This window comes from Coregonus clupeaformis, chromosome 16, assembly GCF_020615455.1.
Source record: "Coregonus clupeaformis isolate EN_2021a chromosome 16, ASM2061545v1, whole genome shotgun sequence".
In the NCBI taxonomy this organism is placed as follows: domain Eukaryota; kingdom Metazoa; phylum Chordata; class Actinopteri; order Salmoniformes; family Salmonidae; genus Coregonus; species Coregonus clupeaformis.
Window position 1 is genome coordinate 13,771,209 of NC_059207.1, and position 17,438 is coordinate 13,788,646.

At 43.1% G+C, this 17,438-nt stretch overlaps 1 protein-coding gene across 1 annotated transcript in view; it reads left to right on the forward strand.

The window, feature by feature from the left end:
• Positions 1–3,110: 3,110 nt before the first annotated feature.
• Positions 3,111–17,438, forward strand: part of LOC121584455 (versican core protein) — a 54,560-nt gene continuing 40,232 nt past the window's right edge. The window contains exons 1-4 of the mRNA XM_041900339.1: positions 3,111–3,477; positions 4,889–5,063; positions 5,403–5,530; positions 8,203–8,496. Of these exons, the coding sequence (XP_041756273.1) occupies positions 3,111–3,477; positions 4,889–5,063; positions 5,403–5,530; positions 8,203–8,496 (964 nt within the window). The remainder of the gene's footprint in view (positions 3,478–4,888; positions 5,064–5,402; positions 5,531–8,202; positions 8,497–17,438) is intronic.

Genomic DNA, 17,438 nt, shown 5'->3' on the forward strand with positions numbered 1-17,438 from the left:
ACATTCGGAGGAAGTGACCAGATGGACAAATTGTCCTTAGTGACCACCGGGGCATGATACTAAGCAACAGAGAGCCGCTGGACACTCGTTCTGGGCTGTAGAATGACACCTCAGAAACACCCAAATTAACCGCTATCGGGATTATATTATTTTATCGTACTGTTAGAGTTCGCCAGTAACAATAACCTAATTTTATTGGTCCACCACTATCGCTCACTTTTGAACGTGCTGTCATGTCACGCATCACTGGAATGAATGAGGAATGTGTATCTTGCTAGACCTCATAACAGAAGGCTGGTGTGTCTCATAACAATCAGTTAATTCATTGTGTTTCCCTTCCACCTTTAGGTTCAAGATGATACTGAATGTAAAACATATCCTGTGGTTATACTGCCTGTGTCAAAGTGCATCTGGGTTTGGTAAGTGTTGCCTACTACCACTCCTACTACTCCTACTACTACTACTACTACTACTACTACTACTACTACTACTACTACTACCTAATTTTAATATTCTGCCATAAAGCGCACATGTTCAACTTCATAAAAAACAAATTTTCCCATCTCAAGAGGTTAAATGAAACAAATGACTATAGTAAGTGCCTATTAAGTGCCAAATAAGGTAACAGAGTTGACTGTAACAGGGTTGACCATTTCTTCTTAAATCAACCACTTCTGAAAGGGGGAATGAAAGCTTGTTGTGTCCAACAGAGAGTGGCAATTGAATGCAAGCTTCACAAAAAAAATGAAGTTGTTATTGACTATTTGATGTTCAATGTTTCTTTTGAAAAAACATATTTAAAAAGGAATAGTTTCACCATATTAAAGTGAGAGTTCAGTTCACGCAACATGGTTGACCTTAAAATGAGGGACAGGCGTAAATGAATCACTAATCACATTAAATAAATAATAATCTTCAGAAATGACATTGTCAAAGCAACAAAATAACCAGGGCTTCACAGTGATAGTGAAACGGAGAAATGTAGGAATTAAGTGGGTTAAAATCTTCCTAGAAGTGACACAGGTTTTGACAGAGGGACATGTCAAACTGCTGAATTTTAGCACTTTAGCAAACCTTTATTGAATTTTCCATGTGTTCTATATTAAAGGGCACTTCATTTAATATAACAGGCTTTTAAAATTCAATATTGGTGCACAATTTCTACTTATATAAATATCAAAGGGATGCAAAAGGCACTTATTTTGTGGGACCACCTATGCATGTATTTCAGCACAATTCAGGGAGGCAACTGGTCAAACACACTTTTTGGCCTTGAGTCAATTGCAAACTATTGTGTTTTGGGCGGCAGATAGTCTAGCGGTTAGAGCGTTGGGCCAGTAACCGAAAGGTTGCTGGTTCAAAAACCTGAGCCGAGAAGGTGAAAAATCTGTTGATGTGCCAATGAGCAAGGCACTTAACTCTAATCTGCTCCAGGGGTGCTGTACTACTATGGCTGACAGTTTAAAACAACACATTTCACTGCATCTGTCCGGTGTATGTGAAAATATAATTTGTTCTTTACTGGTCTACAGTAATCATTACTGTTATAACTCCATGTCTCACAGCAATGAGGTTTCACCCCAATCAAATCAAATAAAACACAAACAACACCAAGTCCATGCCTGTGAGCCCTGCATACAGAGTAAGGTCAGCCCTATGCTGGGCAGCAGTGGGCAGCTAGATCCTCAGGTCCTTGGCCCTGTACAGACAGGATACCTTTCAATTAGGCCCAGGTCCCAGTCTGGATTCAGGTAAAACAGCTGGTTTCACCTCTCAGCCCTAGTAAGGTCCTCTGTTTAGAGCCCTAGCTCACGGCTGTCCCACACCGCTTCCAAAGCATCTGCACATCATTTCTCCGAGCGTTCATTGATTCCCTCCAATGTGATAATCCCGTGCCGGTGGCCAAGGGTGATTTAGCCCGTTGCCATGGCATTGCATCTGGCATCGTGAGGATGTGCACTGTGTGTGTTGTGGCTCTAACCGGAACATAAACAGAGACTGGGAGTTACTCTGTGTTGATTACTTTATAAAAAGGAATAGTTGAGGAAATTGTGAATAACCTTGCTCCAGAGGACTGTTTGCCTGTCCGACCTGCTGCCAGCAAGTCTGAGTTGTTTAGAAAGACCAGATGAGATGCTCATAAGCTGTCATAGCTTTGTCATACTGTAGCTGTGCCACATAGCATTATTTTTTTGTTGCTTTGTAGGCCTTCATAGAGAGAGAGTAACAAGATGTTTTAAGATATGTGGACCAAATAAGAGCTTTTACTGTGATGACTTGAAAACTCTGTTAATCTATGATTTGACATCGCATTTTAAGTATCATTTGTAGATTATAGGGTTTCCCAGACACAGATTAAGCCTAATCCTGGACTAAAAAGCATGTCAATGGAGATTCTCCATTGAACGTGCTCCTTAGTCCAAAACTAGGCTAAATCTATGTCTGGGAAACCAGCCAATTAGCTGATAGCCTGGAAGAACAGTGAGTCAGTTGGTCTTATGGTTCATGACAAGGAGTATAGTAGTGGAACAACTTTTAAGGCTTTTTTGCTCTTTCACTATTTTATTTCATACACATTTATATACATCACATTCTGTATATATCACTGGGAGTCTCCCCACCCATCATTTTGAGGATGAGGATTGACTTTCCAAGGGCCAGTTTGGTGCTATGATGCATGTCCTTTAGTTGTCTGGGAGTTAATGTTACACCCTCCGTGTGTGTTTTTGAATAAGAGGTTCATAGCAAACTAGCATTACACTTGACTAATTAGAAGTCTTTACAGAGTGTTTGAACTTTGAATAAAAGGTTTAACTTTTTATTAAGACCTTGTCACAGACGACATAAACAGATGCCCATGTTTAAAGCTAGAGGAAAAGCTTTGGTAGTGTGGTCTAAGGAGACAACCTTGAATCAATGTATTGTTTCTTGTTGTTTTTGTTGTTGTTGTCCTTTTATCACCCATACTGATACTGCGCCAGAGCTAACATTGTTATTCTCTGATTCCCTTGATTGTGAAAAAACATGCCATTGTTCAGTCATTTATCTATTTCAGCTGCTTTACCTAGTCTTTTTTAAAATATTTCCCAGCCTCCAACACGTTAACCATGATGAGGCCTGTGAGTGGCTCCCTCTCGGGGAAGGTGGTTTTGCCGTGCCACTTCTCCACCATGCCCACTGCCATGCCCTCCTTCAACGCCAACGGCACAGTAACCCACTCCAGCACCGACTACCTGCGCATCAAATGGACCAAAATGGATGGGGAACAGGAATCCACAGTGCTCGTGGCCCAAAATGGCGTCATTAAGATAGGCCCCATCTACAGAAACCGCGTGTCGGTGCCCAGCCACCCAGAGGATGTGGGGGATTCCTCTTTGACCATGGTGAAGCTCCGAGCCAGTGACGCAGGCACCTACCGCTGCGAGGTCATGTATGGTATCGAGGATACGCAGGACACGGTCAACCTCGACGTCAACGGTTGGTGTCATCTGTTTATTTCTGTATAGTCAATTTCTCTGCTTCTTCCCTTATGCTGGAGAAAAAATCTGCTAGGCACATTGACACTCTGGCAAGTTCATGTTAGAAAACGTTTGATAAGCTTATGAAGTTGATGAGCCAACCTTTGAATGTAACGGGGGTGGTGGAGACGTCTTAGTAAGAAATCAAAGCACTTTCCCTCAATGTGTCATTCAGTAAATATGAAAGTAGGGAGGACATGTCGACTGTAGACTAGGGGTTTCCTGCATTTTGTGCTAGAGACACACATGCTCACTACAGAGTTATCTTTGGACGATCATTCCTACATATGGATGATAATACATTTGGACCCAACTCTATATGTATCGTCACTTGGGACACATCACTTCTGGAGTGGCTATGACATTGGGAGGAGTTACTCAGATACATTATAGGCCTAAGTATTGTGTGCATTTGATGATATTGGGTGCCTGTTGATGTTTCCCCTCCTTTTTACCTGAATGACCCCATGCTCTTATAATTAGACATCTTGTTTTATCGATTTAGTATAGGCAACAATCATGCGTTAATCATTATATAATTGGTTTGAAGGGAGTACATCTGGTATTAGTTTAACAGTCTTTCTCCCTATGTTTTGCATCGCAACAGTTTCTCATTGAAAACAGTGGCATGCAAAGTTACTCTTCTCACCAGGAAAACTAGATATGATCTGATAAAAGACAAACACAGTAAGATCAGTCACTGATGAGGTGTCACCATACAATGTTGAATATTGTCGTGTTTACGGTCTATGTCCCAAGTGGGATATTATGCAGAACAGTTCCAGAGCTATGGCAACCGTGGTGTAAATCTTAATATTTGTGTAGTAGGATATCGATGTCCCAATAACTTAACATGCCTCTATTCTCAATCTTTATTTGGGGAGTTAGATTATCTGGCAGACATAACTCATATTTTGGACATGTTGAAAACAGGGATGGGTTGATTTGGGATCGCTTTGGCTTTCACGGAGACATAACCACCCATCTCTCCAACTCGCTGCAATTATAATCACAGACATCATTAATTTCTTCAGAGTCAGTCAACTGACACAAATATGGGAAGTCAGGGCCATGATATCGTCTCTAAATCATCCAGAGTTATCTTCATTTGTGGTCATTGCAGAGGGTTCTAGTCATTTTCAGCTAAATCCTCACAAGAAACATATTAGACCCTGATTTATTTAACACGTGTGTGCTATTAGACAGGGGTCATGACACCTAGTTTTTTTACTCACTGATTATTAAACCATTGTTTGCTAAGGCACTTTTCTACACAGGACCTAATTTGTTTTTTTTGTGTGTGTGTGTGTGTGTGTGTATATATATGTGTGTTTGTGTATGTGTATATGTGTGTGTGTGTTTGTTCCCAGGTGTTGTGTTTCACTACCGGGCAAGCAACAGCAGGTACAACATGAACTACAGGAGCGCTGTCCAGGCCTGCCAAACCATAGGAGCCTCCATCGCCACGCTTGACCAGCTCAAATCAGCCTATGACGACGGCTTTGACCAATGTGACGCAGGCTGGATCGCAGATCTGTCAGTTAGGTGAGACGACCTTCAATGTTCTATTCTGTTTGTGTCAAAAACAAAATAGAAGTCATTGGCTAAATTAGAAATGGACTGGCTCACAGGCTACTGGTAACTGGTTGTCACAGGGCCTGAAGTCTAAAACTGTTTAGTTTACCCTCTCTGCCATAGTTGTTGTTGGTCTGAATTTGCATGTATAATGATATATACTGAGTTTAAGCCAGTGACAGTACCAGCTCTATTCTGACTCCCTGGCTCTCTCATTTATGACATGATGTACAGGTTGGCTGATGCAATAAACTTTCCCTTTGGGGATCAATAACATTACCTGATCTTATCTTCTCCTTGCATGTGTAGATACCCAATCACCAGACCTAGACCTGGCTGCTATGGCAACCTGCAGAGGAAGGCTGGGGTGAGGACGTATGGAGCCAGGAAGGCCACAGAGACCTATGATGTCTACTGTTATGTGGACAAGCTGGATGGTAAGAGATCAACATGTGGGATGTAGGGGGCTAGTGGTACATCCAATGAAAACCAAGATGAGCACATCCAGTGGAACCATACACAGCTAAGCTACTAAGCTACACTGATGCTAGTCAGGGGGAGTATTGAGTTTCTACACACCTGGTGATGGAAAGAGGTGGCAATGTACCAATTTAGCAAGTAAATGCATGCGGCGAGGCATTTCCTCTCAAAATATTTACTGGATTCTAACTTGTTTGTTGCCTGTTTATAACATATTTCATGGTCTGTAAATAGGAATGAGTGAAGGCTACAGTAACTCTACGTAACTTTGACAAGCAGCATGGTGCCAAACGTTATTCCCCTGACAACCACAGCGATCAACAGAGACAAACTGCCAGGCGCTCAATGTTGGACCAGATTCCTCCTTCCCTCCACAAAGGCTCTAAAAACGACACCAGAAATGATGTGGTGATGGGAGCTTTAAATGCTTCTGGCTCCATAAAGGGAAAACATGAGAGCTGCCAATACACTTTATTATCTGTGTTTATCCTTCACGCTGAGCCTGCTGACAAATTGAACGTGAGTCGCAGCGTGCTCCATCACTTGTCTCTGAGCGCTAACATCACTCCTCATGCCACTCACGCTGGGAAAGTATCACACGTGTCTTCCTTGTGGTATTATCAGGTCAAATCCTCTTGGATGACGAGGAGTATGATAATACCATTAGGGTGTAACATGTAGTAGTGTTGATCTTAATGCACTGTGATGAAGGCCAGCTGAGGAACACATGTAATTACTCCATTATGGTGTCAGCCAGGGAGCAGCACCCCCCCACCTGCACCTCACCATGTTCTGCTCACAGTTCAATAATGCAAAGTACACAAACACAAATTTGTGACTGAATTCAGGAAGTTGATATTATATCAAATGATCATTATTTTAATATATTTTATAAAAGTTCAGACACATAGCTTCAAAATTGTATATCATACACTGCAGTTGGGGTAAACATGAGAAAGTTCTGCTTCTTTGAAATTTGATCAACTTGTTATCCCACTTGGAGATAAGTAGGAGAAAAAAGACCTTGAATGTTTTTCACACTTCCTAGAGAGCTCTTCTTTGTTTACGCCCATTCAACATTGTTAACGGCCTCTAAAGCCTTTAAAAATTCACATTTAAACTCATGAGTCAGCATGGCATTGTCCTCCAGAAAGAAGTCTGTCTATTATCCACCCCCATCTATTATCTTAGCCAATCATGGATCCTAACGTTCTCCCTATATAGCTCAGTGGTTTCTCCTTGGCTAAACTAGGCTCATAATTTAAATGTTTTATTCATATTTACGGACCCATACAACTTTGTAATTAAGGCATATGAAAGTTCACATGTTCAAGAAGGCATCATATATATATATATATATATATATATATATATATATATATATATATATATATATATATTGTTTGTTTTGTTGTTGCTGTGAAGTAGGAAATAGCATCAAACGCCCTTGATCCTGAATCCAAAATCGTACCTGTACGGTATATACACTGTCATACCTTATACATACTGCCTGTATATACACTGTCATACCTTATAGTGCAATGTCTCTGTATGGTATTACTGTGCATATAAATGCATATTTATGGATTCCGGGACTTTCAGTGAAAAGAGATGTTGAGAGATGTTCCAATGTTTAGCAAACCAGAGTCTACTTCCCTTGACACTGAGACACATGGCAACAGAACAGAAACAGCCAGTTGTGTGTTGTGGTGTTTAATATGTCTCACGCCTGCATTATTAAAGGCAAATTTAACACCAGACACTGCGACTGGGGATGTCCGAACCATACAGCAGTAAATCTGTAAGGTTTAAAGTGTGGGATAATTCATATGGAAACTACTGAGAAGACAGTGAACGTTACACCCAAATCTTAACTGGAAACATGCAGTCTTTTTATCCCCACTGTTGCTTGTTTTGAACTAGAAGTGTTTGATGATGTTGAGAAGTTGAAAACATAACCAGTAAGTGGTTAATGTAGTCAACGTCATGAACTACATTAACCATGGACTGCCACACCCACTGTGGGGGACCTAATGGCATGAGGGATAGACCGTCTTTGAGAGTGCAAACACATAGTCAGCATTGCTAGCCCACCTCAGGATAATGGAATGAATGCTGTACTGTAGTCCTAAATGAATTAGTTGGTGAAGGTTTAGGCCCAGAGCCCTCCACAGCATTGACACTGGCTTATAGTTATGGCTCTATATCTTTATGAAACTGCTTCCATGGTCAAATTGGAATGACATATTTGTTAGGGACGATACCAGTATTGCAATACTTGTTAGTATCATAGCAAGGAAACAAACATTATTAGGTTTTTAAAAGACCAAAGCGTTTGGTCTGCTTCGTGTTTTCATTTTTGCCATTGAAAAAATATTGCGATACTGGTATCGTCACAGCCCTAATATGTTTTCCTATATCCACATTCCCCAGTAGCCATATCCACTTGATTTATTAAAGTGTACTGTCACATAGAAGTTTATGAAAAGGTCAATACAAATGCTTATAATAGGGAGAACAGAACTCAAATTGTCAGTCAGTGATAGCACACATAGAAGTTGTATTACAACACCCTGATACCCAGTCACTAGAAAGTCACAATTGACATGTAATGCCTGTTTGTTTTCAGGTGAGGTATACTATGCGCCTGTGACCCGTAAGATGACGTTTGAGGAGGCGAAGAAGGAGTGTGAGAACAGGAACGCCATACTGGCGTCGCCGGGTCAGCTCCACTCCGCCTGGAGACAGGGTCTGGACAGGTGTGACTACGGCTGGCTCTCTGACGGCAGCGCTCGCCATCCCGTCGCCGTACCCAGAATGCAGTGTGGTGGAGGTCTACTGGGCGTCAGGACCATGTACCGCTACAGGAACCAGACGGGCTTCCCAGAACCCTCCACCCAGCTGGGAGCCTACTGCTTTACAGGTAAACATACATAGGTATTCTCATCTATGTGGAAAGGGTTCCTTTTGGATTTAACAGAGCACTCTCAGAGCATACTACTCAGACACAGACTGAGGTCAGAGAGTATTTTGTATTTCTGGTCAAGGCCAGTGCTGTGATGTCACCCCTTTAGGGTGCAGCTGCTTCACTCCCACCCACCAATCCTCATCTTGTCTTCACCCTCTGACACTAATACTGAAATGTCTACAAAACACTCTCAATATGTTGTGTATAACTCACCTTGTATTGATTGTATGGTTTATTTGCATGTTAATTTTAGTGTTTCTTTTGTCAAGAAAACGAACGAAACAGATCCCTATGTAGAGCGCTGTGCGTTTCACTCTAGCTAGACTGTGTAGCCTGTTACATTGAATTACTGACCTCACTGTATGTCCTTTTGGGTTCCCGCCCTCAGCAACTAAATTGGGATTGGCTAACAGTAGGATGAAATCATAATTCTAAACTCTTGCTGTCTTTGATCTCGATGCATAGCCCAATCTGAGGGGTGATTTACTCAATGCATAGCCCAATCTGATACTAATGGGTGATTTATTGACCAATAGTGTGTTGGAGAGTCCTACACAGTAATTATCTGTTTGGCTTTAATAGCTGTATTACTTCAAGGCAGGGCGCATTTTGTGTTTTCTTTCTCTGTGGCTAGCCTTGGATAACCTCAATGGTGCAGTTGAGCAGAGAAAACAGTCACATACTCCCTCATAAAAGATACAAATATAAGATGTTAAAATACTTGATAATATACTTATTTGATCCAAGTTAGATAAACTCTATCTAATCATGACATCTCCAGTCAAATGACTCGGCCACCAAAACAAAGTGCAGATACAGGTCTGTCAGACTTTCTCCTCTCCCTATCTCTCTCTTTTCTCCTCTGTCCTCACGTTTCCACTGTCAGAGTTGGCCCCTTTTCTGTAACACTCACTTGGTAGTTATCAGAGCAGACGTTAGGATAACGGATGGAGCTACTGACCGGACTTCTAAAACCAGTCAGCCTTGGTGACCTCTGACCTGGCCTTTCCATCTTTTTAAACGAGGGTCGGCTAGATAAGCCGACCTCTGACGTGGCCATTCCATCTTTTTAAACGAGGATCGGCTAGATAAGCCGCCCCTTGCCAGGCCATTGGGCCTCCCTGAGAGACGCTAGAGGTCACAGGGTTAGGAGGTCACACAAAGAGTGCACTCTTACCTCCCCATTTGTGTATTCCATTATAGCTCTCCCTGTATTCCATTTTAGCTCTCCCTGTATTCCATTTTAGCTCTCACTTTTTGGTTTTGTTCTCGCCTAAGTGCTTTTCAAGTACCCCCTTTTCCATTGGATGGGACACTTAATCATTTCCCCTTCCAGGAACACAAAAACACAAAATAAGACGTTATATAAACATTAGTCAGTTAGATGAGAGAGTGGCAGAGGAGGAAAATGGAGGGATAATTTGGTCCCTGGACTGGAGAAAACAAAGGACCCAGTAACAGTGACAGCACACAAACATCAGTGAGATAGTGCACTCCCTCTGCTTTCTAACAGACCAGGGTCTATTTTTCCTGCTAGGGAAAAAAGTGTCTCACACCTTACATCAGAGATAGCTGCGTAGAGAAGGAGGGAAAGTACGTAATGCTGAACAGCTGTCGTCTGCATTACACAGCCTGTCGGGCCCCTGAGGAGGTGTGTGTATGTGTGTATATATATATGAGAGAGAGGGAGAGGGGGAGAGAGAGAGAGAAGGGGGGAGGGGGGAGTAAGAGAGTGAGTCAGACATAGGGGCAGTGAGAGAACGAGCGAGGATGTGCCTTCTGAACAATCAAGCTTTGATCCAGTCACTGAGAGCAGTCTGGGAGGAATATAGGATTGATCTCTTAGCAACTTAACTTCAATAGTCCTACAGTGCTGTAGCTTATAGGGAGGGGTCATAATTATGATTAGGCATATTGGAGGAGCAGCTCCAGTGGCCACATGAAGTCAGGAGCTGGAGCACAGACAGGGACAACACCAGTAAACTCAGAGACAGTGGGATGACAGGCATAAAGAGACCCAAAAACAAGAGCCACTCCACAAAACCACAAGAATAGACGTCTAAAAGTTTATGTGCTGTTTAATTCCAGTGGTGGAAAAAGTACCCAATTGTCATGCTAGAGTAAAGGTAAAGATACCTTAATAGAAATTACTCAAGTAAAAGTGAAAGTCACCCAGTAAAATCCTACTTGAGTAAAAGTCTAAAAGTATTTGGTTTAAAATATACTTAAGTATCAAAAGTAAATGTAAATGCTAAAATATACTTAAGTATCAAAAAGTAAAAGTATAAATCATTTAAAATTCCTTATATTAAGCAAACCAGACGGCACAATTTTCTTCTTTTTAAAATGTACGTATCGCCAGGGGCACACTCCAACACTCAGACATAATTTACAAACGAAGCATGTGTTTAGTGAGTCCGCCAGATCAGAGGCAGTAGGGATGACCAGGGATGTTCTCCTGATACAGTGAGGGAAAAAAGTATTTGATCCCCTGCTGATTTTGTACGTTTGCCCACTGACAAAGACATGATCAGTCTATAATTTTAATGGTAGGTTTATTTGAACACTGAGAGACAGAATAACAACAACAAAATCCTGAAAAACGCATGTCAAAAATGTTATGAATTGATTTGCATTTTAATGAGGGAAATAAGTATTTGACCCCTCTGCAAAACATGACTTAGTACTTGGTAGCAAAACCCTAGTTGGCAATCACAGAGGTCAGACGTTTCTTGTAGTTGGCCACCAGATTTGCACACATCTCAGGAGGGATTTTGTCCCACTCCTCTTTGCAGATCTTCTCCAAGTCATTAAAGTTTCGAGGCTGACGTTTGGCAACTCGAACCTTCAGCTCCCTCCACATATATTCTATGGGATTAAGGTCTGGAGACTGGCTAGGCCACTCCAGGACCTTAATGTGCTTCTTCTTGAGCCACTCCTTTGTTGCCTTGGCCGTGTGTTTTGGGTCATTGTCATGCTGGAATACCCATCCACGATCCATTTTCAATGCCCTGGCTGAGGGAAGGAGGTTCTCACCCAAGATTTGACGGTACATGGCCCCGTCCATCGTCTCTTTGATGCGGTGAAGTTGTCCTGTCCCCATAGCAGAAAAACACCCCCAAAGCATAATGTTTCCACCTCCATGTTTGACGGTGGGGATGGTGTTCTTGGGGTCATAGGCAGCATTCCTCCTCCTCCAAACACGGCGAGTTGAGTTGATGCCAAAGAGCTCGATTTTGGTCTCATCTGACCACAACACTTTCACCCAGTTCTCCTCTGAATCATTCAGATGTTCATTGGCAAACTTCAGACAGGCCTGTATATGTGCTTTCTTGAGCAGGGGGACCTTGCGGGCGCTGCAGGATTTCAGTCCTTCACGGCGTAGTGTGTTACCAATTGTTTTCTTGGTGACTATGGTCCCAGCTGCCTTGAGATCATTGACAAGATCCTCCTGTGTAGTTCTGGGCTGATTCCTCACAGTTCTCATGATCATTGCAACTCCACGAGGTGAGAACTTGCATGGAGCCCCTGGCCGAGGGAGATTGACAGTTCTTTTGTGTTTCTTCCATTTGCAAATCGCACCAACTGTTGTCACCTTCTCACCAAGCTGCTTGGCAATGGCCTTGTAGCCCATTCCAGCCTTGTGTAGGTCTACAATCTTGTCCCTGACATCCTTGGAGAGCTCTTTGGTCTTGTCCATGGTGGAGAGTTTGGAATCTGATTGATTGATTGCTTCTGTGGACAGGTGTCTTTTATACAGGTAACAAGCTGTGATTAGGAGCACTCCCTTTAAGAGTGTGCTCCTAATCTCAGCTCGTTACCTGTATGAAAGACACCTGGGAGCCAGAAATCTTTCTGATTGAGAGGGGGTCAAATACTTATTTCCCTCATTAAAATGCAAATCAATTTATAACATTTTTGTCATGCGTTTTTCTGGATTTTTTTGTTGTTATTCTGTCTCTCACTGTTAAAAAAAACCTACCATTAAAATTATAGACTGATCATTTCTTTGTCAGTGGGAAAATGTACAAAATCAGCAGGGGATCAAATACTTTTTTCCCTCATTGTAAGTGTGTGAATTAGACCATTTTCATGTCCTGCCAAGCATTCAAAATGTAACGAGTACTTTTGGGTGTCAGGGAAAATGTATGGAGTAAAAAGTACATAATTTTCTTTAGGAATGTAATGAAGTAAAAGTAAATAGTAAAGTAATGTACAGATACCCCCAAAAACGACTTAAGTAGTACTTTGAAGTATTTTTACTTAAGTACTTTACACCACTGTTTAATTCACTCTTAATGGACACATGCATGCCTATAGACACAGTAGGAAATGTGAAATGAATGTTCTAAGTTTGCACTTGTCTTAACGTTGAAAATAGAAAGCTTTGAAAATGACCTCACCTACATTACAGTATCTGCCTGTGCTATGGAAACTAGCCTGTGCTAGTGGTGGGAATGGAGGGAAAGAACATTCTGAGTGGATCAACATGATAATACTGGACTTCTAGACACAATTTATGACCATTGTTTGGTATTTTGAACCCTTGTTATGATTACAAGCCTCTGGGGTGGGAAACTGCTTTCATTACTGATGCGCCATAACATGTCACAATAATTTCAGAAGAATATCATTATTTCTTGGAGAGAAAGTGTGAATTTATGGATGGACTAGTGATAAACACAACAGCTTTCAAAACTTTGATGTGTCTCTAAGCATCATGTTTACACAGAGTTATTTCATGCCCTACACTCCCATGCCATGGCAACACTATGTTATTAAGCCATGCCTGTTATTTCACTCTGATTTAGTTGTTTTCCTCACAAGAAGAAACATTTTTGACCAAGTGTTACAAATTATTATAAACTCTGCAAATATAGAGAACATTGTAAGATGAGTCCCAAGTTTAGTAAGGGGAATTACATTTGAAGGGGATTACTTTACTTTGCTTTGTTTGATACAATAATCAATCATTATTAGACTTATTGCGGGCTGTGGGAAATGATGTCATGATTTGTAGGTCTAGAGGCTGGGTCTTCTGAGGACACTCACTGTAGGGTTTATAGTGAAGTCTATACTGGCTTCGTGCCATACACCAGCGTGTCTGCTGTATTGTAAGTGGGTAGTGCTGTGTGAAACCTGGCGGATTGAGTGAGTTGGCAAGGTACAGCCAAGACAAACGTACCATTCTGGTGCCAGCCAGTGAACCTCAGACAGGAACTGGGTAGTTTGAAAATAGAATGAAAGATCCCAGATTAAATAGTTAAGTGGTCCAAAAATAAGACAGTGGGATATGAATTTACTGGCTATTAATCACTCTGTTCTTATGTTACAAACTATTTTCGGGCCTGACCATATTTTTATGTGTAAGTCATTGGTTCTTTTTGTTTCAGGCACTTTTTTTGGTCTGGGGATTTCATTGACAGTAATACACTTGATTTCCATTCTTCTGTCCGCAGCTAGGAGGGAGCTGAGAAATCAGACAACCTGGGTGGATGTGTCTGTGGAGGGTGCTACTACGTCCCCCCCCATGGTGGCCACATCCCCCATTGGTTCCACCACAGAGCTCTCTCCTCTGGACAGAGGCAGCGCTACCCAGACCCTGAGCTCTGAACTTGTTACAGAGACAGGAGAATCAGCTGAAACAGCGGCAACACCGTCTATGTTCTCAACCAGCATGGCCCCGCCTCGCCCCACCCCGGTAACACATGAAGACGATCTTGAGGAGGTGACCCTGCTGCACACAACCACTGCTACAGAGCCACACACTACCGCTGCCACCATCACCAAGCAGACCGTTGACAATGTCATGACAACAGCCTTCCCCGATTACAACGTCAATGACTTTGAGGAAAGCCCAAGCCATGTGGAGTTGTACTCTAACCGCGGAGACTCGTTTCAAGCTCCACCCACTACAAAAGGAGGTCCAACAACTCCACATCCTGGTGATACTACCTCCACTAATCCCCCTCCGGCCACTGCAGCCGTCCAGGTGGAAGATGCCAAACCTGAAGAATCCGGAGGTACCACCGTGGCCCAGCCACAGAGCACAGAATCTGGGCAGAGATTGGCTGAAGCCATAGAAGAACCAGAGGATCACTCCGTGATTGAAGTGGGCACGGTTCAGCCTGACATTCTTCTAGAGGCCTCTCCAAGCACAGAACCCATGTTTGCTCACGGAAACACAGAGGAAACCATCCTGGAAGGGATCACTCCGGAGATTACCTCCGACCTGAAAGATGCCAAATCAGTTTCGACAACCAAACCAACTGAATCAATCACCACTGAGGAAACTACGGAAGAACCAATCACCTCTGAGCAAACTACAGATGAACCTATTAGTACTGAGGACACTACAGATGAGTCCAGTCTACATGTAACTGAACTGCCCTACACTCTTGAAACCACAGATGATTCCGCAATGATGACTGCCCCCACCACTCCAGATGTGTCAGTGAGTGGCGCTACTTCTCAACCAATTGATCGTAGTGAAGTTGAGGCTACTGCCCAGCCCTCAGCAGCAGAGGTCCTTGAGGGATCCTCTGATGCAGTCACCACTGAAACTACCCCACCCACAACATCCACTGCCACTCCTAGTATGGTGATGACCTTATTCACTGATGACGTGGAGGGCAGTGGGATGGTACCTGAAACCCCCGTTGGCCTGGGCTCCGCCGCATCGCTCACCTTGTCACCTACACCAAGGGTATCCTCTACAGTGGCAGTAAGCACTGAGGACAGAAGCACACTTAGCCCCCACGCTGATCAATTCAATCCCGCTGGTACAACAGTGTCCCCAGAAACAGAGGCAGCCTCTGAGGAGGACCTACATTCAACAACCCCCTCCCCAGTCTATGTTGATGAGATTGGAACAGAAGGATTTGTAGAGGGACTTCCTCCAACCCAAGCGGTGCATGATGAGCCCTCAACAAGCCCATCTCCCACCACTGTCCCAATCGTGTGTGATACAGATCCCGGCTCCGGCATTGAGACCACCACCACCCCGACACAACCAGGAGCCACACGCTCAACAATACCAACGGATTCATCATTGAAGCCTTTAGATGGCTCAGAAACTGATGCCCTGACCACACCCTCATCCCAAGACTCGACCGTGCAAGCCGTCACTCACCTGGCTGAGACAGAGGGTGTTTCTGAAGCTGAGGCCACCCAGAAATCTCTTCCTCATGATGTAGAGACACCAGCCATCGTGTACAGGGAGGAGGCATGTCAAACACAGGCCCCGCCAACTGAATCCACCCCACTACATGCAACCGTGACATCCAAGCAGCCTTCCTCAGTGAGCACAACAGCAGCTGCCGTTCTCATCAACATTGAGACTTCAGCTGAGGATGTGACCTCAGGCGTCCAGGTCATTGAAGAGTCCACCACTCACCTCCCTGAGTCCCCCAGTGAAACCCTGACTGAGGGCTCGGATGTCACCACAGACATCGACACAGAATACTTCACATCTGCCCCCATGACCTCCGCCGTGAACAAGCCCACCAGGGCTCCAGCCACAGTGGGCCCAGACGGACTCCCAATCCATGTCAATGTGGACGAGCAGAAGCAGAACGATTCAGGTAAGAAGAATACCTCTTGTTTGCTGTATTCCATTACGTCCAATGCTATGGTCATTTGATATAGGCAAACATTGGTCATTTGATATAGGCAAACATTGGTCATTTGATATAGGCAAACATTAGAGGTAAACGTTGATCTGTAACAATTCCACGTTTGGTGACCTATATAAAGTATGATATATAAAGGTCAAACTTCCAGTAGATTATGTTTATTTTCATGACGGTGATAACCTGGATGTCTGCAATTTAAGTTGATTGCAGTAGTTGAGGTTTGCTGTGGGTCACCTGGAAAGATCAGGACCTCCCTATAATAGGATTAGGCCTACTACACAGTCATGTGGTGCACATGTGCTTAGTAGTCCTTTAGATCTGCCCCTGCCTGGGATCCTTTATGTCTGCTCTAGTAGGAGGTCAGATGTGTTAGGCTACTGTTACTAGGGTGGGTCTTCAACTTGATCACTCTCCTCCTGTTGACTTGCAAAATAAGCTTATTAAAACATAAGCACAGTACATATTTTGGTTTACTGTGAATAACAGCTCTTTTCTTGTTCAATATGTTTAGGCATAGAGAGTCTCTAACATGTGTTAACACTTATGGCCTACTGTGCTGCTGCTCTCTGCCAATGAACATGAATGTACAGTAGAGGGTTTTTTGGCAAGAGACAGTAAGACCATGTGCTGTCCAGGGTGCTGAAGGGGGGGTTGACTCTCCGCCATGGGGAATGCACATGTGCTGCTCTCTCTCTCTCTCTCTCTCTCTCTCTCTCTCTCTCTCTCTCTCTCTCTCTCTCTCTCTCTCTCTCTCTCTCTCTCTCTCTCTCTCTCTCTCTCTCTCTCTCTCTCTCTCTCTCTCTCTCTCTCTCTCTCTCTCTTTTGCTCTCTCTCTCGCTCACACACAGACGCTGCCACATCAGCATTAGCTTTGGTGTGACTTGTTCATTTCAATACCATTAGGGAACATGTTTGTAGTTTTTGACTTTGCATAGGGTTTTCTTTTGGAGATGTTGTAGTTTGGAGGAGCATGGAGCTCTAATATTTTATACTCTCTTGATCATGAAACAAAGATCATCTTTATGTAAACCTATCTGCAAAAACAAAGCATAGTCTAACCATATTCTGATTTAGCATGGGTGAAGTTAATGCTAGCTGATTGAACACGTATTCATGGGTGACGACACAGTTAGCTAGCTAGTTTATCATGCATCGTTACGTATATTGCCACAATGGCTTTTTTGAGCTGGATACTTGAAAAGGAAAATGATGACTCGTCTTGTCATTGGGCTAGCCAATTATTGTGTGGAACCACTACTGCAC